The sequence below is a fragment of the Lygodium microphyllum genome, chromosome 29 (genome assembly GCF_053477565.2).
Source record: "Lygodium microphyllum isolate KBCC chromosome 29, Lygodium_microphyllum_v1.1.10, whole genome shotgun sequence".
NCBI classification, from domain to species: Eukaryota; Viridiplantae; Streptophyta; class Polypodiopsida; order Schizaeales; family Lygodiaceae; genus Lygodium; species Lygodium microphyllum.
Window position 1 is genome coordinate 123,500,703 of NC_141163.1, and position 22,557 is coordinate 123,523,259.

Here is a 22,557-nt window from a genome sequence, read left to right on the forward strand (position 1 = left end):
CTCAGTCAACACCTTGAAATTGAGAAGAAGCTCAATGAAGCCTTGATTGGCCAAACTAGTGGATTTCCAAAAGGTAAAATGTTGTCCAACATGTTGCGCTCCCAAACAAAACTTGTCTGAGTAGGGTGGGATGATATTTGATATCAAAGGGGAGTCAAAGGCTGATCACTTAGCAAGGGTCTTTAAAGGCAGTTCCAAAGCAAGGTGATCAACCTCCACTATGTGATCTCAGCTACCCCTGCAATGTGATATGAGTCAAACCTATACTCCAATCTATGCATCGTCTCAGCCACCCACTTACAGCCTGGATGTCTCTTCTCCTCCCTCTATAGTTCTATCAATGAAGCTCTAGCAGTCCTCTCCATCTCTAGAAACCAAACTATGTAGACCTAGGCAGCCTTGCTCCCTTGGCACTATTCATCACCCACAAGATTATCAAGGATCCCACACCATCAAACATTCTCATAAAGCCTCGCCTGAAGGGATGCCATCTTACATGTACCGAGATTCCTCCACAATAACCCTATGTTTGTATGAATGTATGATTTATAGAGACACAGAATCTCCAATTTTGGGTATTTAGTACTATTCCTGCTCCTCTGAGGGAATACAATCTCTATGCACATATATATGCTTTCTCATTATCCAATCTACTAGACAACTTTCTCATTTCCTGGAAAAATCTCTCCTCCTCAAGGCTGCCTCTTTGAAGAAGAAATTGGTCTCCTAGAGGCACTCATCTAAATCTCTAGCTGCCTGTCAAAGTGAGAATGGTCTACAACCCTCAAATCTATGCGAGGGACTCTCCGAGGTCATCATCGTAGTTCAAGTGATTGGAGAACCTGAAGGCTGAAGCTGATCCTTCAACACTCTAGAAGAGAACCAACTAAGTAGGTGAATGACACAAGGGAGTAGCACCAAGAATAATACAGGGCAAGAAGGGTCTGCAAGCATGTTTCCAAAATAATGCACATAACACTGTTCCAATTCATGCCTCATTAGGATGCTCGCCCATTCCGTTTCTTAACTCTTTTGATAGTTCCCTTTTCGTGCATCACATTCTTTCTTTAGGACTCTTTGGATGGGCATCCTTTCTCTAAACTTTCTTTTTGCTGTGCACTGGTCATCCATTTTTCAAGTTTGCATGGATCATTTCTAGTGATAGTGTGCTTGCATGAACGAGAATATTCTCAACATCCTCTAAAACTCTATATCGATTAACTGCCATCAGATACTTATAGACATGTTTAGCTCTTGCACCATTAACTTTTCTTGACCCATAAGCAATCTCTCTTGAAATACTATTAGCATCCATCTGGCAAAATGAAACCAAACAATACCCACATCCTAATGGTCTTGATCATGTAGCGGAAGGACCGCTGCATGAACCATTTGACTGAATGCATCATGCACCATAAATATACCATAACCAGCAAAGTGATCAGACTGACCAGTCAAATATGCTGATTATGTTCTCGAAGGCAACAATATGTGGCTTCATAGTATGTACATACTGTCAAAAAAGCACCTTCCTTTATTAGGATCATAAAGACCTCTTATATTATAGTTGAACATCCCACCCGACACACCATTGTTCATTATCTCATTAATGTGCTACCTGCATTCACACCATACACACATCCCCATCCCCAAAAAGCCAAGACTGGGATGAGGAAGGGTGGTTATGATCCCAACGTTTAAAATCTAATCCATTCAAGTATCAATAAACAAAGAATGGGCATTTGTTGTTGTGAAGTTGTCTTGATGCACACAAACCCATGGGCAAGTGTCTTTTTCCTTTGTGATACCCACGCACAAGTGTGTTTCTTGCAGTGCTTATTTGAGATTATGCAGTCACTTTAAGTAGTGTGCATCACTGAAGATGGCAGGTTCTGCAAACATGTATGATTCTTATGTGCAACAAATCACTCACCAGGAATATATTGATCATGGATCAAGGCAATACAAATTTTATGTCCTTGGAAGCAAGGTGTTCTATTCTGTTCGAAAATCAACACCCAATGCAAGGAAATTATATGCTGCACCTGGTGAACTACATGTGCCTGCAGCAGTTGTTTTTGACAGGTATTTCAGGCTTGAATTTTTACGAGACACAGGTTAACTGCATGCACGTGTACTTACTGTACTAACAGAATTTGTTTTGTACTTTCCTGAGTTTCTCTAAGTAACTGAGCTATGCAGCTTATGCATGATTTTGAAACCTCATGTTTATCTTGTTGCAGTGTACATTTTTTATTACTGAGTGGATGGCGGCTCACAACACCTTGTTTTGCATCTTTTGAATCAGCCTGAAGTCTCTTCCAACAACATTTGCTTCTGATGATAGTGGAATGCCCCCAGCTGCATGTAATGACAATGATGAGCTGGACCTAGATCTAGTGCATGCAGCCGCAACATGGTTAAAAGAGAAGCTCAATATTACAATATTTGGTTTTGATGTTGTTGTAAGTTTTTAAACACATGCCTCATACATTTATTGTGGTATATTCTTCTGTTCCACACTTCTGGTGCACATTTAAGAAGTATTATTTGCTTGCTTTGACAATAGTAGCGACCTCCATTAAAGAATAGAGTATCATTTGAATCAGTCCTTGAACCCATACTAGCTTCGTTATATCCAATTTCACAGTATGCACCATTATCTGTTCATGCTGGCCTCCCAACAACTCTATCTGTAAAGTTGGAGAGTCTTTATGTCTCTATAACTAGCTTGAGGTGATGATTGGAGCATGGTCATTCCAGAAAGGATGCTTGAGTCCAAGATTAATGGACATGCATGGCTAGGACATGGAGCAAAAGCACAGGTAGGATTCATAATAAATACTTGATCTTGGATCACATATTTAGATTAGACCACTTACTAGGAAGACAAAGGGGGACGCATGTGATAGTTGTGTTATAAACAGCAAGCCTTTTGGGTTAGCATTGATGAGATTACATAGCGAGTAGACAAACACACAATGGCTGGTTTTATGCTACCAAAAAGAATAGTGCTAATCTTTTGGTTTATGAATAAGTTTGTCGCTTATTGAGTCGATTTTGAGTAATCCATGGATATTGGGTTGGATTCATAGTTAGCGGAAATGATGTTTAAGTCCCCCAAAATGGAAACGTTTCAAGAACTCCGAACACATTTTGGGATGACCTTTTTTGTTTTTGGGGTTTTGTTTTAGATTTTGGTTTTGTTGTTTAAGGTGGAGAGGCCCTAAACTTTACCCATATCATGTTTCTGTTTTTGGCCGACAGGCAATGTGTTTTAGTTTGTCAACATTCATTTCTAGCCTTCAAATTCTACCTTTATTGCATGTGTTTGTGTCATTTTCTCTTCTTTAAAGCCATCTATAGTGAGAGGATGCTCGGGATGACATAAGATTTGCATAACTATGAAAGAAGTACCGACTTTGCTAGCACCAAGTAGCTACTAAATAGTGAGTGCAAATGTACATGTTTGGATATGTAAGCATCTACTTATTTAAAGGCTAAAGTAGTAGCGTGTACTACGAGTGTTTACACATACACAAATGTGGGCATACATTTATATATTTATATTTTACTTGTACATTTTTTGGGTTCCTATTTCGCTGTTTTGGACTGAGATGGAAACTTTATTTCACGACTCTGAAACACATTTTTGTTTCCCCTTTTTGGAAATGCTTGGCAACTATGGTTGGAGATCTGAACTTAACAGTTATGATCTTAGACACATTCTCTAGAAAATGATAAGAATTTTATTCCTAGTACAACACAAAATTGTATAGTTTATAATAGTTAGAGGGCCTTGTACCACATGTTTAGAATAGAGTAATAGAGTAAAAGAATCGAATGAGTTTTGATCTACAGTACATGATTTAAAACTGGAGTTCCAGTTGTGGCCAGTCAAAAGGATAGCATAGAGTATATCCTTACACATGTACGAGTTATCATCAAGTACAAAAGGGATTGGAGTGTTTTCTGTATTGAGAGTGGTCCCTTTGGAACCTATCCGGTTACAGGAGTGGCTGGACTGGTAAGGCAGAGTTTCGAGGGTCCAATTTGGAACTTGTATTTGTGTACACAATGACAATGTATAAGTCTCTCTAAGACATTACATAACAGTGTGGAAAGAACACAGGTACTGCTTTTCGAGAAATATGATGATTTTGTACTGTACAGGATTGTACAGGTGGAGTTGAGGTTAGGATCTCTGAGAGGTGATGCTGTTAATCACACGTATTCGAGAGTTGTACAACGCAAGGGATAAACTAATCCTCAGCTGAGTTGTGGCACCTTTGGAGAAAGATGATGAGGCAGGAGACCCCATTCAGAGATGGGTGACCTTCTACTATCTCAATCTGTCATATTGTGAAGTACGAGACAGTGCTGTTGAAAAACACCAGCTGGAGATAGGATCCATCTTTCTATCATGTGAAGGTCAAACTAGGCCTGACTGGATTGTGCATCGATGATGATGAGTGGAACTAGTATTCACCAGAAAAATCTAGCTCTACATGTAACCTGGTCTTGAAACCAATTAAATTAGAAGCCCTAACCAACATACCTACATAAAATGGGGGTGCTCATACCAAGGTTGGAGTTGTTAGTTATTTTTTCCCATGTGGGACACACATTATGTGTGTGTATGGATGTGTTAAAGATGTGAACATTTTTTACACCTCCCAGCATTAAATAAGGGTCAGGTTTATGAGAAGCCCTAGGCCTATATAATGAGGCCTTAAGCTTTGTACTTTCATCAATCTATCACATCATTTTGTCTTGGTGTACATGTAAGAGATCTCTCACTCACTCACTCTCACTTCTCTCTCTTTCTTCTCTTCTCACTCCAACATGTAGCTTCACCCTCCATAGCCGGCTGGTTACACACGTGAGCTCCATACCCAACAGTGGTATCAGAGCCACTGACCCCTCTTCCTCTACCATTGAGCTTGCAGCTCAGACAATGTGCCAACATCTGTGACAACACACTCCAGCTGCTGCCCATTATGCCTACCGGCTCTCTGCCTACACATAGCCATCAAGGCAAACCATGGCTGTGTTGCCCTGCTGAACCCTGCATTCATCAGCTACCTGCAGAGCAGCCCAAGACTATTGTATGCCAGTTTTGTCTTCAGCAGCAACATAAGAAGAAAGAACAGAAGAAGAAGAAGAAGAAGAATTTGATCACCAGTCTTGACCTGCCCTGCTTGCCCACCCTCGACGCTTCTTGCTTAGCCATCTGTCCTTCAGCACCGACATGTTACTGCATCCAGCTGACGACAGTCATGTCCCTGCAAACATGTTGGCAAGCTGCCCGTGTCCATCACGCTGCCGTGGGTCATCTTCTGCTGTTCTGCCATGTCACTCTGCCCAACCCGTCACCAACACAGCCCATAGTTGTTAGGTACGAAAGGTACGATACAGTACGATATGATAAAATACGATACTAAATGGTACCTTAAGATTTTATAAGGTACGGTACGATATTAGTACGACAAAAAAAATAACTTGATTATTTTGGACTAAAGATAATATAATAGATATTTCAAGTATAAATAGCAATGCTATTAGAGTATATAAGATTACTTGAGGGTAGCATGCCAAAACCTAATGCGGAATGCGCAACATGTGCTGCTACTACCTACAACTTATAACTACATAGATGGAAGTGGATACATCATACATGCATGATCATACAAATAAGAGAAGTGTGGGCTTGAGAGAGAGAAGGTTGAGAGAAATTGTTTGAATCTCAAATAACCTAATCTCATGGGAGAATCATATTAATATAAGGAGCATTTAGCTCGTCCCAAAGTGTAGTTCGAATGGGAAAGATGCATCCATTAAGTTGGTACCTTATGGTACTAATACGTAAGGTATGGTACCTAAAGTATGGTATAGTATCAAACCTTTCGTACGTGGTACTAGTGCAACTAGAGAGAGGAAGAGGCTAGAGAGAGAGAGAGAGAAGGTTGAGAGAGAGAGAGAGAGAGAGAGAGAGAGAGAGAGAGAGAGAGAGAGAGAGGAGAGAGAGAGAATGATGACGGGATGGTCTGCCACGGCATAAGCGTCACTCGTCCGTCGCCTGTCTTGGGCGCGGGGGTCCCTGCCGTCGCCCTTCCGTCACGTGGCCCCGCGTCTCTTATGTCTCGGCCCTGAGCGTTGCCCTGTTTCGTCCCGCCTTCCGTCCCGCCCTATCTACTGCCTGTCGCGTTGCCACGTCTGCAGCCGCCCCGTCTCCTTCGCCTGTGCTGCTATTCAAGGCTCCGCCTGCGTGTGCTTGTCCTTTTTTGCAGAGGCGCCCAGCGCTTGTAAACCCTAAACTTGACGACCTACATGTGCTTGTCCTTTCCTGCAGAGGCGCCCAGCTCCTGTAAACCCTGAACCTGACCGTCGTCAGAGAGGCAGCGTCCCAGACAGCGTGCCCACTGATCTGTACACACACAGAGAGAGAGAGAGAGAGAGAGAGAGAGAGAGAGAGAGAGAGAGCAGAGAGAAAGAGAGAGAGAGAGAGAGAGCAAGGCCGGCGCCGTTTTTGCTCCCCGTGAGCTCCTTGTTCGACCGCTGACCGGTCCACGTAGTGATACAGCATGGCGGGTCTAGATATGGCTTTTATAGACCAGACGGTGGCAGCTCTTGGTCCGGATTCCGATACAGAGGAACCCGAAGATATGGTTCCTTGCATAGAGGAGATGCCCCCTGGTCCTGACTTCTAGCCTGCGGGCAAACGCACCAAGCATACGTCGGATGAGACAATGGATCATCAGGATCGTTCTTATGCGCAGGTTGCCTCGGATTCTGTGGACTCTCAGGATGTTGACTGGGAGCATCTCTTGGAGTTTGCCAACACTCTTCTTGGCAATTATGTGCAACATAATCAGGAAGCGTTTTCTGACTCTGGAACTGAAGATGTTCTCGAAGCCACTGTGGACCCGAAAAATGTCTTGTGCTCATTTTTAGTATTTTATGAACGTGTTGTTATACTTTTCTTCACTGGCAGGATCCCAGTTCTTTCCCGTATCCGTTAGTGGTTGCACAGTCTGCTACAAGGAGAGTGTGTTGAAGAGATTTTTGTTGGGCCCAGAGGTTTTTATGAGGTGCTGTTGAAATTTAAGAAGCATCGTGTTGATCTCCTGTTCAAACTGCCATTGTTCTTTGATCGCCGTTTGATCCATGTTCATGGCGCCCAATGGTAGATTTTCAGCGCCTGCTTCAACATGAATGGCCGGTGTGGGTTGAAGTGGAAAATTGTGGGCACATCCCAATTTTTGGATGCCCAAACGCTTTACCTTATATTTGGGAAAAAGAAAACACAAAAGCCAAAAGCATGCTATTTGTAAAGTGGGCTATTTTTTAGCTTGGAGATAAATAAATCTATAAATACATGCCTTGTGAAGCACTCACACAAGGCATGGGGGGAGATTGCATCCAATTGGTCTTTTTGTCTCATGTCGTGCAAACTCTCTTTTTGCTTTTATGAAGGTTTTGTAGAGTTGTTTGTTATTGGGGACTTCCTGCATTCACTACACGCGCATCTAGCACCCGATTTGCACACCACTGACTGCAAAATTTCCCTTGAAAAAAATTCTGGTTCAATTTTGGACACTCCCTCTTGAAATGTCTAGGCTGATTATAGTGATAGCATTGTTAAGCATCATTGTTTCTTATTGTGGGAACAAAGTTTCGTGTTGCACTTTCCTTGGCCCTTTTTCTTGGGTGAGTTTATTGTTAACCTTGAATTGTCTTAATGAAGGTACACAGTCTTTTGTTTGGTAAACCTTGCCTCCAATATCTTCCATCCTTTGGTTTGGATTGGATCTCTTGGTAGAGAGGCTTGGCGTGAAGCAATGCATCTTGAAGATTTGTAGATCACATTGCTTCAAGTCAAGTATCCAAAGGCCAATTCAACCCATGGCAAAAATTGGACACTTATTGAGCATTGTCCATAGATTGTGCATATTTCGAGAGTGTAATGAATTTTGAATGAGAAGCCTCTAAGATCAATCCTTGCTAGTGAAAGTTAAAGAATTCATTCATATTCATGGTGCAATAGGTTGGTGGAAGGTATCTCCCATGCATTGCTTCCTTTAACTGCTCCCAACAAGTGGTGGCTAGTTTAGATATTCCTTGATCCTTGCACCACTATTTCCACCATACTTGAGCTTCATTGAGAAACTTAAGCTTGCTAATCATGGCTTGATTTGTAGGACTAGTTTCTATAGCTAAGAAGTTGTCATCCCCAAGACAACAAATGTACCGTCCACCTCCAAATCTAGCCGTCAGAATTCTTTTGCTGTGTTGGCTAATTTTTTGGATGAGGGAGTCCTTGACATGCTAGTAGAAAAGGTTAAATCGCGGCAAGCTATGCCTCGTACCTGATTTTCCTTTTAAACACACATGAAGATAGCCACGTGGAATGTGCGAGACATTTGTTCTCGCCATAAGCAACATGTCATGTGGATTGTATTGCATGAGAATCAGTGGGATGTCCTGTGTATTGTTGAGCACAAGAGTCACGGCGAAGCAAGAAAAGTTGTGGATTGCCATGGCTTTCATTTGTTTTATGTTGGGACACATGCAATGCATTATTCTGGGGTGCTTCTGATTGTGCATGAAAAATATCAGCCGGTTCTTATTAAAAATAATGTGCATGGCCGTTTTGTGGTGATTGAAGTTGTATTTGAAGGAGAGATCTTATGGCTACTTGGCCTCTATGCTCCAAATGATCCTTTATCCCGCCGGGGTCTTTGGAATACTTTGTGGGCCTCCTTGTCTCTAGGCAGAAGGGGTTTCTTGATGGGGGATTTTAATGTGTGTGGAATCTTCGCAGTCCACATTGGAGCATTCGGTAATGGACGCTCCGGAAAGTCGTGTGTGGAATGTGTTGGCTCGTGACGTTCTTAAATAAGACCTTTGGTCTTGGCTACACCCTTCTTCTACAAGGTTTACTTTCCACTCTGCACAGTACGCGACTACATGGTCGCGGTTGGACCACATGTACATCATGCAGACAGATGATTTTCTTCCTGGGATGCTCGAAATGAAAGTGTTGCAGCAATATGCCTTGTCAGACCATTTCCCTCTACAGCTTGAGATGCTTGCACAACCCATTGCACCTTTTAAGCAATTTCTGGATAGACTCCCTTTGCGTTTCAACTCGTCTTATCTGAAGCATTCAATCTTTCAGGGCTATATGCGGCAATTGATTGACAGATTCTTATTGGACTTCTCTTCTGAGGGCAATGCTTCGTTTCAACGATTGCTCTCTAATGTGCAGCGGGTTGCCCGACAGTATGGGATCCATCATGCCTCTCTTTGTCGGCGGCATCAACAGTCAGCGGAGGACTTACTGTCTTTGGTTCGTTCTCTGCAAGTGGACACTCCAGATGATGTTTTTCTGTTGTCACTAGAGATGGGTTTGGCTGCTCTTATTAGAGAGTTTCAATTGAAATCTTATCAGCAGGCCAAATTGCAAAATCTGATGGAGAATTTGCAAGACAGTGCTTGCCAGACACATAAGTTCTTTCGAGTTCTCCATGCCTCTCCTGCTCGTGAGAATATGACCAGACTCCAGGATGCAGAAGGTCAAATGGTCCTTGATCCGCAGACTAGTGAATATGTGTAGGAATTATTTCCTCGACCTTCTTGGTTCCACTTCTCCACCTTCAAACTATATTACCCATGCCCGCTCAGTTTTCTATGATCTGGTCCGCAATCAAGTTTCCCAAGACATGCAAGCCACGTTGGAGGCAGACATTTGTGAGGCAGAGGTTATGGATGTTCTGTTATACTTGCCCAAGGATAAAAGTCCTGGCTGGGATGGTCTCACCAATGAGTTCTTTGAGGTCTTTGCTACCCAATTGGCAAAACCATTGACGGCTATGTTTCAGCAGGTGTGGGAAATGGGGTTCATGCCTTCCTCATGGAAAGGACTTATTAAACTACTTCCAAAAGTTCCTTCGCCGTCTATGTTGAAACATTGGCGACCAATTTCTTTGATGGGTTCTATGTATAAAATCTTTTCCAAACTAATGGCGAATTGGCTCCATAAGCGTCTTCCTGCCGTGGTGCATCCTCTCCAATATGGTTTCATTAAGGGCGGCAACATTTTGCATAATGTATTAAATGCGCAACTGGCTATTGATTATGCAAGGCATTCTAATCAAGAGGTGGTGCTGATTCAATTGGACCTGGAAAAGGCTTTTGATTATCTCGACCGGTCTTTCGTTGCACAACTTATGTCTACTATGGGCTTTGGTGCTCGGATATCTCGTCGATCTACACCATTAGTGCTGTGGCTTCTTCGCGAGTCATGCTGAATGGAGGTGTTACCCAGCCTTTTGTCCTTGCCCACTCCGTGAGACAGGGTTTCCCTTTTCCTCTCTTTTTTGCCCTTGCGACTCATCCAGTTCTTTCGATGTTATCTCATCTGGCAGCTTCTTCGCAGTTGGCTGGATTGGCTCTTCCTTCTAGATAGCACTTCATTGGTCAGTCCTTGGCTGATGACAACTTTATGATTCTGCGTGCGGACAAGGATAATCTTCGTAAAGCATTAGATGTTTGGGCTCTCTTTGGTTACGCCTCTGGTCTTCGCATCAATGCTTTGAAATCAGCTATTCTCAGCTGCACGGAATCGGATTTGCAGTCATTGGACTGGTAGGGAATGGTTGTTCCTCATGGCTCCATTGTCAGGCATCTTGGGTACCCTTTGGGCGTTGATGTTCCGCCAAAGCAGCTCCTGGAGTGGATTTCACAAAAACTGGCAGTGAAATTTATGTATTGTAAGTCACAAGCTTGGCCCTTCCATGTTCGCCTCAAGGTGGCTCAGACAATTATGTTGCCAATGCTCACATATTTCTTGCCATTGCTGCCTTGGACTACTACTGCATTGAATGCTCTTACGCGGTATATTCGTTTCATGTTATGAAAGAAGGATTCCTTGCATGCAGGCATTTCATGGATTTCTTGGTCGCATGCATGTACCCCGAAACGCATGGATGGTGGAGCTATCTTAGATGCCAAAACTCATATGTTGGCACTCCATTGGTCTCTTTTTCGCGCCATGTGCTTGGATCATCACCTGTGGGTTGTTATAGCCCGTTATTTTCTTGAGGATCACGGGCTGCGGCATGGTAATACCCAAATTCGGGGTTCTTGGTGGCATTTTCTTAATGCAGACGCTCCGTTCTCTAGTCCTTTATCATCTTTGCTTGCCCGTTTGGTATGTTCCTGGAGACTGGTCTTCCTGAAGGCTCAGTGGCATCCAACGGAGGACCGTTTAGTCACTAACTCCTTCCAACTGGAATTGTTGGCAGTCTCACGGTTGCTTTCTTGGGAAGGGAAACATGAGCTTAGACCAAAATTTAACCGCATGGCACGTTTGGGCTTGACTTCAGTAGCAAATGCCACCCTGGCCAGTTGCAATGTGTTGATAGCGTTTCGTATAGCCAGGAGACTTTTCAAGTTCCCTCGTGGATACAGGGATTTATGGGGACAGCTTTTGATGATGCTACGGAACAAACAACCCTTTCCTTCCCTTGCTTCGGATCGTCCCTAGCAGGACTGGAACTTGCAGGCCACCTGAATTTGGAAAAGGCTTCAGCTAACCAGGTGCATCATCTTCTGATTAAAGATCATCAATGGCTGGTCACTAAAGCTAATACTCTATGGGGATTGCGTAAATCTCGGTCCTGGTGGAGGGTAACGGTGATGGAAGCCTGGTTGAACAAGACCCCTTTCAAATATAAGGTCTTTCTTTGGAGGGTAATGATTGGTGATCTTCCGCTAGCTTCAGCCCTTTCCAAGCATCGCATCTCCAATGGTAATTATTTCTTTTGCACCACCAGTGTGGAATCGGCTCGTCATCGATTTATTTCTTGCCCTCTGGCTAAGAAAATATGGTCCTTCTTGTCAGCAGTTTGGCGCGCGGTGGTCAGGTTCTCGCTACGCCCGTTTGATTGGGTTTTTGGGCAGCCCAAATACCTCACACCGACACAGCCACATATGAAGATCTTGTTTCACTTTCTTAGATATTGGGGCTGTTGGCACAACTGGACCATTCGGAATGCTTTTATTTTTGATTCCACCTCTAATGTTCAGGGACACATGGCCAGGCTTAAAGGTCTCTTACTTTGGCAGATAGATCTTATTCAGCTCTCTGACTTGCTCCCTCGGGAGGACTTACTTCCCTGGCATATGGCAATTTCCGCTACCTCTTTGCCATGACTTTTTGTAACTCTTGAGTTGTTTACTTCTTGTAGCGAGAGAGAGAGTTCTTGCACGCGATGGCGTAGAGCCACCGTGTATCTTGTAATCATGTAAACTTATGCTTTTTTTCGTAATTAATACAATTACCTTTTACGAGAGAGAGAGAGAGAGAGAGAGAGAGAGAGAGAGAGAGAGAGAGGAGAGGCTTGAGAGAAAAAGAGGGTGTGAGAAGCTTGAGAGACAGAGAGAGAGAGAGAGAGGCTTGGGGGAGAAATAAGAAAGAAAGAAGAAAAAAAAAGAAAGGAGAAAGAAAAAAAGAAAGTTGTAGACTTAAAGGAGAGTGGCCAAAAAGTGCCCGTTTTTTCGTACTAAAACGTACAGATATGTACGATACCATACCGATCAGTCCGTACTACGTACGGAGGCAACCCTGACACAACCTGTCATCCACCAAATAATGTTTAAATTAGAGTTACAATTAAACTTTGATTAACTAAAGTTCAAACATTGGATTGTTAGGGATTGGGGCATTTCCAATGTAAGCTTAAAATCCCAAATTTTCATTGGGAAAAATTGAGGCTTTTTGCACCAACCATCAATTCTCACCGCAAATCACTTAAATTCATCAAGTTTTATTACCAATGATCAATTCTCATCTCAAATCACTCAAATTTTTCAAGTCATATCAGCGCTTCTTTGATTTTTCTTGAAATTTCCCCAAATTTAATCACGGAAATTTGGGCCTTCTTGAATCTAAACGCATGACCTTTGAGTCGAGCCCAAAGGCTATACCTAGGCACTTGGTCTCTGGTCACATGCTTAGTGCCTCGAAGCCATGTTGCCTTTTTTATTAGCCTTTAAGCTATGCACATGAACCTCTAAACCATGCCTTATTTTGGGTCCCTGAGCTTCTCGGTAGGCCATGTTATGACTATCTTCGTGTTGCACCTCTCTCATTTATGTATCTCCTTTCCAAAATCATGGTACGGGATTAGACACTACCTCAGCTATTTCTCAGAGAATTTCCTTGTCTTGTTGTTGGAGCTGATGTGGAGATGTGAAGATTCAAGAGGTCCCCAGGTGGCCAATAGCACAATGCATGGCAAATAGCCTATGTCAATCCATGTACCCTGATCTGATCATGAAGCTCTCCTTTGATAGCTGCAAAAAGTGCCTTTGTCGAATGCTATTCTTTTGCCTAGTGGTGCTCTAGGTGCACCATCCGACGATGGAGAGTGCCGAAATCTGCAAGACAGGTGGCTGCCAATGAACCAGAGCAGCTATACATAGCCGATCATGACCAAAACTGGCTGATTACTGCAAGGAGATGTACCTATACTACGTGTTTAAAACACCATCCTTGGTGTGTCCTTAATGTCGTTGGTAAAGCAAACTTTTCCTGAAATAATTTTTTTTCAAACTTTTAAAAAACATTAATGCTTTATGATTCTTCTAATTTTTAGATACTACTACTTTCCCACAATGTGGACACTTCACCTTTGACTTCTTCTCATCCTTCTTATCATCTTGCTCCTTGTTGTGGACCTCCCTGTTGTCCTTATTGTTGCCCCTCCCAAATCTGCAGCAAAAATTCTTATTTGAGTCGGATCCACTGGCTCCAATCTCCTTGAGTCGTTCTTCGTGCTCCAAAACAAGCGGAGCTAGTTCCTTCCACAAAATGGTCTCTTGAACTCTATAGGTCAATAAGCTAGTGTGGAAGGCATCATACTTTGGAGATGAGAAATGGGTGATAAGGATCACCACCATATCTTCAGATGAAATCCTCTTGCCGAGGGATGCAAGATCATCCTACAACTCCTCTATCTTATTGATGTGATCCATGTTGGAAGGAGAGTTATCTAACATCCAGAGTCTCTTTTCTATGATAATACGATGGGCAAAGGTCTTCAACTGATAGAGAGAAGGCAACTTCATCCAAACCTCCACTAGAGTCCGAAGCTTGCAAACATGGGACAAAATCGTGCAAACTCATGAAAAGAAAAGATCAAGCTTGAGAATTGAGCCAATCCCAAAGAGAAACTTGATCAATAGTGAAATCAATATGGGAATCCTCCACTGGTGGAGTATTGGGGTAGTAACAAAGATCCATAGATTGAAGGTACCCAATATATACTCCACTTTGCAAAACCAAAGAGGGTAGTCAGTGCCGTCAAGTCAATCCTCCTTGGGCAAAGATGGAAGAACGAGCACCTACATAGATCATGCCATAATGGCCAAACAAGGTACATTAATAGTAGCCTAGGAGTGGAGGGGAATGATGCTTTCCGATCTTTCAGACCGGTTAGAGTGTCAATTTTTGTGGGATCGGGGAACTAATCTTCAATGTCATCTTCGTAGTGATCTTTGCAATCTTCATGATCGTGATGATCATTGCAACGATCAAACCAATGTGAGTGTCAATCTTTTGAATGGTGGTCCTCTTCATCATAGCAGTCAGAAACATTTAGAAAATAAAGGTTAGAAACGTGTTTCTTAAGATTCTTTCAAGAGGCGGTAAAATAAGAAACGCGGGTTTTTTTATATAGGGATTTTTAATAGTTTTGACTGGGGAAAGAGGTTCTAAACCTCTATGGAACTCTCTCTTAAACAAAGAATGGCTAATTGAGCTTGAGTGATAATAGAGTCAATTGAGAATAATACATTATACGTTACATATCCATGATCCAATATTGACTTGTCACTTATGTCAAAGTTAGTCTTTGGACAAGCCATACTATGGTTTAGAACTCAAACATTATGATTCATATATATCATACAAAGAAAATTGAAATTAACATGTAAATAGCCTATCTATAATATGGATTGAGTCAAGTTGCAACATCATGATTCTCATTTTAAAACAAACTGACAAAATATCAAAATCAAGAATGGATCGTAATATATCATAAATAACTCATACATGAGACTAAAGTCGTATAATATTCAAATCTTAAGACAAGAATAGATACTAGATTGACAAAGTCCAATAATTGAACAAAATCACAAAAAAATCAGTCTCTTATCCAAAATCTTGAGCCCTCATGAGTCATTACACACCATCATCATCATGTTTAACGTTATCCATTAGTTTTTGTCAAAAAAACCATGTTTTGCGTTCCAACTCACCAAAAAAATTTAAAAAGTTAAAAATGCCCACGTTTTTTACTCTCAAAAACGTTTCATACTTTAAGAAACGTTTCGTAAGTTTCAAATTCAAAGAAACGTGTTTCTTAGCTGCTATGCTCTTCATCATCAGACCAAAGAAAGTGGCAATTTATCTTCCTTCAAAGAATTTGCAAAACACACAACAAAGTGCAATGTTTTGATGCTAGGCTGCCCGAGCAGAAGAGAAATCAGCTATGTACTTAAACAAGTTGTAGATGCTCTGCACACTTTGTAGAAGGCCCAAACAATGCAGAAAATCAGCATTCTTTGTGATAAATCTGCACGAATCTGCAAGTAGAGTGTGGTCTCCTCTTTGTAGAACCTCTAGGTCCTCTCTTTTTGCAATGATACCATGTGAGAGTGCACAACGGAAGAACATGGACACAAAGAGAGACTGAAGAGAAAGCAAAGAATGGAAGAAGAAGAAGAAATCTTTGTTTACTACAGCTATCGTGGAGAGAGAATGTGGTCATAATAGTTATGGAGAGAGAGAGTCAAAAAATCAGGCTGCATTAGATTGCATTGTAGCGCGCGTGTGAGAGAGAGAGAGAGAGAGAGAGAGAGAGAGAGAGAGAGGTAGAGCCATCGCCTGGTCTGGCGCGCCCTGCTGTCGCCTCGATTTGCGTCGTTGCAGTCTGAAGATCTGCTTGTCGTCACCCCCCGTTCGCGTCAGCACCGTCCTCGCCTCTGCTCGCCTGTCGTTCGCATTTTCTCAACCTCGTCGACCCCTGCATCTCCGTCTGTTTCTGACATTCGCGCCTGCTCCCTGCGCCGCCAGCGGAATCCCTAGCGCCCTCTTTCTGCCGCCCTGCTCCTGGCGCCGTCAGGAGCAGATGCCCTGCTCCTGGAGCCGCCAGCGCGTCCTACTCCTGGCGCCCTGTCCACGGCCAGCCGCCCTGTCCCCGACGCCCTGTCCACAGTCGCCTGCCACTGATGCCCTGTCCCCGGACGCTGCTGATGGATCCCTGCCCGGCACCCCAGCCTGTCCCGTCCTGCCGTGGAGACCGCCAAGCCTTTGTTTTTCCCTTCTGCCCTTGCACGGTGACAGGTAAAGCTCCGTTTTCATTCGCTGTCCTTGCAGAGTACACCCCTGGACAGCGTCTCTGTACAGAAAAGAGGGAGAGCGAGAGAGCCGGCAAGAGAGAGGGCCAGTCCTCCTTCGAGTTCAAAATCATCATATACGATGGCTGGTTTGGATCTGGATTTCAGAGATCAAACAGTGGCAGCACTTGGCCCGGATTCTGATGCTGAGGAACCTGAGGATATGGTTCCGTGCAACCAAGAGATGCCCCCTGGTCCCGACATCCAGCCTGCGGGTAAACGTACCAAGCATACTTCGGAAGAGATAGGTGTTTCTCAAGATCGGTCCTATGCTCAGGTTGCTTCGGATCCTGTGGACTCTCAGGAAGTGGACTGGGAGCATTTGCTAGAATTTGCAAACACTTTGCTTGGAGATTATGTTCAACATAATCAGGAAGTCTTTTCTGAATCTGCACCTGACGATGTTCTGGACGCCACCGTGGACCCAAAAATTATCCTACGCTCCTTTTCGGTATTTTATGATCGCGCTGTGATACTCTTCTTCATTGGTCGAATCCCGTTGCTTTCCCGTATTCGCCAATGGTTGCACAGTCTGCTACAAGGGGAATGTGTTGAAGAGATTTTTGTTGGCTCCCGGGGCTTTTTTGAGGTCCTGTTGAAATCTGAGACGCACCGCGCTGCTCTCCTGTCTAAACTGCCTTTGTTTTTTGAACGCCGGTTGGTTCATGTGGTTCCATGGCGTCCAATGGCAGATTTTCAGCGTTTGCTGCAACGTGAATGCCCTGTGTGGGTAGAGGTGGAAAATTGTCCGGCTGTTTATTGGCCACTATTGAAGGATGCTATGGCCGCTGTGGACACTGTTCTGGTCCCTCCCAGTCTCAGGCCTGTGAATCGCAACCGCTTGTGTATGCTATGGGACACTGCAAGAAAAAGGCATGCCTGGTCATGCCTCAATTGCTCTGGCATGCACCCGTTACACTTTCGTTTGAAATGGGGCAATTTTGCAGGCCATTGCTTTTCCTGTGGACAGTTGGGGCATTTTATGGCCGAATGCCCGGAACAACAACACACTTCTGATGTTGGCCATGCTGCGCCGCCCATGGAAGATATGGTGTGTGATGCCCCGTCACTGGATGCTACCCATCAGCCCCAAGCTTTGGCCAAAGGTAAACAACAGGTTTCGGGTCTAGATTCCAGTGCCACTAATTGGGTTGAAGTACGTGCAAAAAAAGCCAACAGGGCTGTTGCTGGCATGGAGAACACTGTGCCTGCTACCTCACAAGATTCCATGCGTACATATATGCACAGGAAGGAAATGTCTTCCGAGCGCTCTGCTCCTGTTATGGTTTCCTCTGCCCCCCTTCATCAGCCCGCCAGAAAAATGTATTCGGATCGTCCAAAGGGTCCCCCTGCTAAGCTGGCATTTGATACCAGAGGTAATGTCATTACCCCGTGGGACCGTCGTTATCCCCGTTCCACCCCCAAGCCAGCAGATATGCTGTCTACTTCCAAATCTGGTCCTCGGAACTCTTTTGCAGTGTTGGCAGATTTCTTGGACGAGGGCGTCCTGGACATTCTTGCTGACAAAGTCAAATCGAGGCAAGCTGTGCCTCGTACGTGATTTTGTTTTGAATACACATGAAAATAGCCACGTGGAACGTGCGAGGAATTTGTTCTCGATACAAGCAACATGCCATGTGGACTGTATTGCATGAAAATCAGTGGGATGTCCTGTGCGCTGTTGAGCACAAGAGTCACGGTGAAGCCGGAAAAGTGGTAGATTGCCATGGCTTTCGATTGTTTTATGCAGGGACACAGGCCATGCATTATTCGGGTGTGCTCATGATTGTCCATAACAAATATCAGCCGGTTCTTATTAAAAATGATGTTCATGGCCGTTTTTTGGTGATTGAAATTTTATTCGAAGGGAAAGTCTTATGGCTACTTGGCCTCTATGCTCCGAATGATTCCTTATCTCGTCGGGCGATTTGGTAGACTTTGCAGACCTCCTTGTCACTTGGCAGACGGGGCTTCTTCATGGGGGATTTCAATATGTGTGTTGATTCTTCCCAGTCCACATCGGAGCATTCGGTGATGGATGCGCCGAAAAGTCGTATGTGGCATGCGTTGGCTCTTGCTGTTCTCAAGCAAGATCTCTGGTCCTGGCTACACCCGTCTTCTACAGGGTTTACTTTCCATTCTGCCCAGTATGCAACAACATGGTCGCGATTGGACCGTATATATATCATGCAGAATGATGATTTTCTTCCCGAGCTACTCGAAATAAAAGTGCTACAGCAATATGCCTTGTCGGACCATTTCCCTCTGCAGCTTGAGCTGCTTGCACAACCCGTTGCACCTTTCAAGCAATTTCTGGAGAGACTCCCTTTGCGTTTCAATTCGTCTTACCTGAAGCATGCAATCTTTCAGGGCTATATGCAGCAATTGATTGACAGATTCCTCTTGGACTTCTCTTCTCAGGGCACTGCGTCATTTGAAAGATTGCTCTCTAATGTGCAGCGGGTTGCTCGGCAGTATGGGATCTATCATGCCTCTCTTTGTCAGCAGCGTCGCAAGGCAGCCGAGGATATGCTGGCTTTGGTCTGTTCTCCGCTGGTGGACACTCCGGATGATGCATTTCTGCTCGCACTGGCCATGCGAATGGCTGATCTTATTAAAGAATTCCACTTGAAATCATATCAGCAAGCCAAACTGCAACATCTGACAGAGACTCTGCAAGATAGTGCATGTCAGACCCATAAGTTCTTTCGAGCTCTCCATGCCTCTCCGGCTCGGGAGAATATGACCAGACTCGAGGATGCAGAAGGCCACCTTATCCTGGATCCGCAGACTATTGTGCATATGTGCAGGAATTATTTCCGTGACCTTCTCGGCTCCACTTCTCCACCTTCAGACCAAATCACTCAGGCCCGTTTGGGTTTTTATGACCTGGTCCGCAATCAGCTTCCGCAGGACATGCAAGCTACTATGGAGTCCGATATTTGTGAGGCAGAGGTTATGGACGTCTTGTTACACTTGCCCAAGGATAAAAGTCCGGGTTGGGATGGTCTCACCAATGAGTTCTTTGAAGCTTTTGCTACCCAACTGGCGAAGCCATTGCAGGCGTTGTTTCAGCAGGTGTGGCAAACGGGGATTATGCCTTCCTCATGGAAAGAAGGCCTTATTAAACTGCTTCCCAAAGTTCCTTCGCCATCTAAGTTGACACAGTGGCGCCCCATTTCTTTGATGGGTTCAATGTACAAAATCTTTTCCAAAGTAATGGCGAATCGGCTTCATAAGCATCTCCCGGCCATTGTGCACCCTCTACAGTATAGTTTCATTAAGGGCCGAAATATTCCGCACAATGTATTGAATGCTCAACTGGCTATTGGTTATGCAAGGCATTCTAATTAGGAGGTAGTACTGATTCAACTGGACCTGGAAAAGGCTTTTGACTATCTGGATTGGTCTTTCGTGGCTGAACTTATGTCTGCTATGGGCTTTGGTCCCCAGATGTCGCGTCTAATCTACACCATCAACGCTGTAGCGTCTTCGCGAGTCATGCTGAACGGAGGTGTTACTGAACCATTTGTACTTGCCCGCTCTGTCAGACAAGGATGCCCTTTGAGCCCTCTATTCTTTGCCCTTGTGACACATCCGGTTATTTCCATGTTATCCCATATGGCAGCCTCTTCTCAGTTGGCCGGTCTGTCGCTTCCTACAGGACAGCACTTCATTAGCCAATCCCTAGCGGATGATACTTTTATGATTTTGCGTGCGGACAAGGACAACCTTCGACGAGCGTTGGATGTTTGGGGCATCTTTGGTCAGGCGTCCGGCCTTCGTATCAATGCGCTCAAATCAGCCATTCTCAGCTGCACGGAGTCGGACTTGCAGTCCTTGGATTGGCAGGGTCTGGTTGTTCCTCGTGGCTCCATTGTTAGGCACCTTGGGTACCCTTTGGGTGTTGACGTTCCACCAAAGCAGCTTCTGCAGTGGATTTCCCAGAAAATGGTGGCTAAGTTTATGTATTGGAAATCTCAAGCCTAGCCCTTCCATATTCGCCTCAAAGTGGCCCAGACAATTATGTTGCCAATGCTCACATATTTCTTGCCATTGTTGCCCTGGACTACTACGACTCTGAATGCTCTTACTCAGTCTATTCGCTTCATGCTATGGAAAAAGGACTCATTGCATGCAAGTATTTCCTGGATCTCTTGGTCGCATGCGTGCACCCCCAAACGCATGGGTGGCGGAGCTATTTTGGATGCCCAAACTCACATGCAGGCACTCCATTGGTCTCTTTTCCGCGCCATGTGCTCGGATCATCATCCATGGGTCGATATAGCCCGTTATTTCCTTGAGAGCCATGGGCTTCTACATGGCAATACCCAAATCAGGAGTTCTTGGTGGCATGTTCTTAATGCTGATTCGCGGTTCTCCAGTTCTTCCTCGTCGCTGCTTACTCATTTGGTATGTTCCTGGAAACGGGTCCTCCAGAAGGCTCAGTGGCATCCAGCGGAGGATCGCTTGGCTACTAACTCTTTTCAATTGGAATTGCTGGCAGTCTCGCGTTTACTTGCATGGGAAGGTAAACATGAGCTTAGACCACAATTCAACTGGATGGCCCGTTTGGGCTTGTCTTCGGTTCCGGATGCCACCCTTGCCAGTCGCAATGTGCTTATATCTTTTCGTACAGCTAGGAGGCTTTTCAGGATCCCTCGGGGATATAGGCCTTTATGGGAACAGCTTTTGCGGATGCTCCAGAGCAGACAACCCTTTCCTGCCCTTGCTTCAGATCATCCCTGGCAAGATTGGGACCTACAAGGCCGGCTGACTTTAAGCAATGCTTCTGCTAACCAAGTTTATTATATTCTGATTAAAGATCATCAATGGCTAGTTACCAAAGCGAATGCTTTATGGGGATTACGTAAATCCCGGTCATGGTGGAGGGCAACAGTGATGGAGGGCTGGTTGAACAAGACACCCTTCAAATGTAAAGTCTTTATTTGGAGAGTGATGATTGGTGGTCTTCCGCTTGCGTCGGCTCTTTCCAAGCGACGAATCTCCAATGGCAAATGTTTCTTTTGCACCACTGCTGTGGAATTAGCCCGCCACCGATTTATTTCTTGCCCCATTGCAAAGAAAGTCTGGTTATTTTTGTCGGCTGTTTGGCAAGGAGTGGTTGGATTCACCCTGCGCCCCTTTGATTGGGTTTTCGGGCAGCCCAAATACCCCACTCCTGCACAGCCACATATGAAGCTCATGTATCATTTTCTTCGATATTGGGGCTGTTGGCATAACTGGACCATTAGGAATGCTTTTCTTTTTGACTCCGCATATAATGTTCAGTGGCATATTGTGAGGCTTAAGGGCCTCTTGTATTGGCAGTTGGATCTTCTCCAGCATTCTGATTTGCTCTCTAGGGAGGACTTACGTCCCTGGCATATGGCAATTTCATCTGCATCCTTGCCATAACATTGTAACTTGTAGTACTTAGAACCTTTTCACATGATGGCTTAGATTGTCGTCATGTATCTTGTAATCAAGTCATCTTGTACTTTTTTCGTAATTAATACAATTACCTTTTACGAAAAAAAAAGAAAAAGAGAGAAAGGTGGTTTTACGAAAAAAAAGAGAGAGGAGGGGGAGGGGGGAGGAGAGAGAAGTGACTAACTTGCTGTGCCCTGCACGTCTACTATCTTCACCCTCCCTAGAGTGTCCACCCTGCCTGTTTTAGAGGTACATGTCCATCCCTGTAGCAGGTGCCACCCTATATCACGCGTGCCTATGTGCCATCTTTGTAGCGCAAATCTGCAATGAAGCTCCCCCTCTTGCTGCCCTGCAGTACGCACCTCCTTTGACACAGCCTGGACGGAAGACCTTGCAGCATGCAAGGTAGAGTCTGGTCTGACTTGAAGGCCGTTGCTCAATGCACAACCTATTCAGCACAATACCGCAGGCATGCAAACACGACAACACAGGGGCACGGCAACACGACAAAGAGCAGGAGACAATGAACAATTGACTGCTCCCATTCCTTAATAGCGGGCCTGAGTATTGATGATATGGATCAGGCTGTTGCAGCCTTGGATCCAAACATGGACATGGTGTCCTTCACCGATGAGATAGTTCGCTCCCCCTTATGTT

The 22,557-nt window shown here is 44.4% G+C and overlaps 1 protein-coding gene across 14 annotated transcripts in view; it reads left to right on the top strand.

Moving 5' to 3' along the window:
* Positions 1-22,557, top strand: part of ITPK4 (inositol 1,3,4-trisphosphate 5/6-kinase 4) — a 145,814-nt gene that overhangs the window by 110,857 nt on the left and 12,400 nt on the right. For 12 of the 14 annotated variants that reach the window (XR_015689479.1, XR_015689480.1, XR_015689478.1 and 9 more), the window contains 2 exons: positions 1,937-2,085; positions 2,309-2,465. Coding sequence is in view for 4 of the 14 variants with exons in the window: in XM_087671452.1 (XP_087527578.1) it covers positions 1,937-2,085; positions 2,309-2,465 (306 nt within the window). In the remaining 10 variants the exon portion in view is untranslated. Of the gene's footprint in view, positions 1-1,936; positions 2,086-2,243; positions 2,466-22,557 lie in introns of those variants that run through there. The other 2 variants (XM_087671456.1, XM_087671455.1) reach the window with 2 other exon arrangements.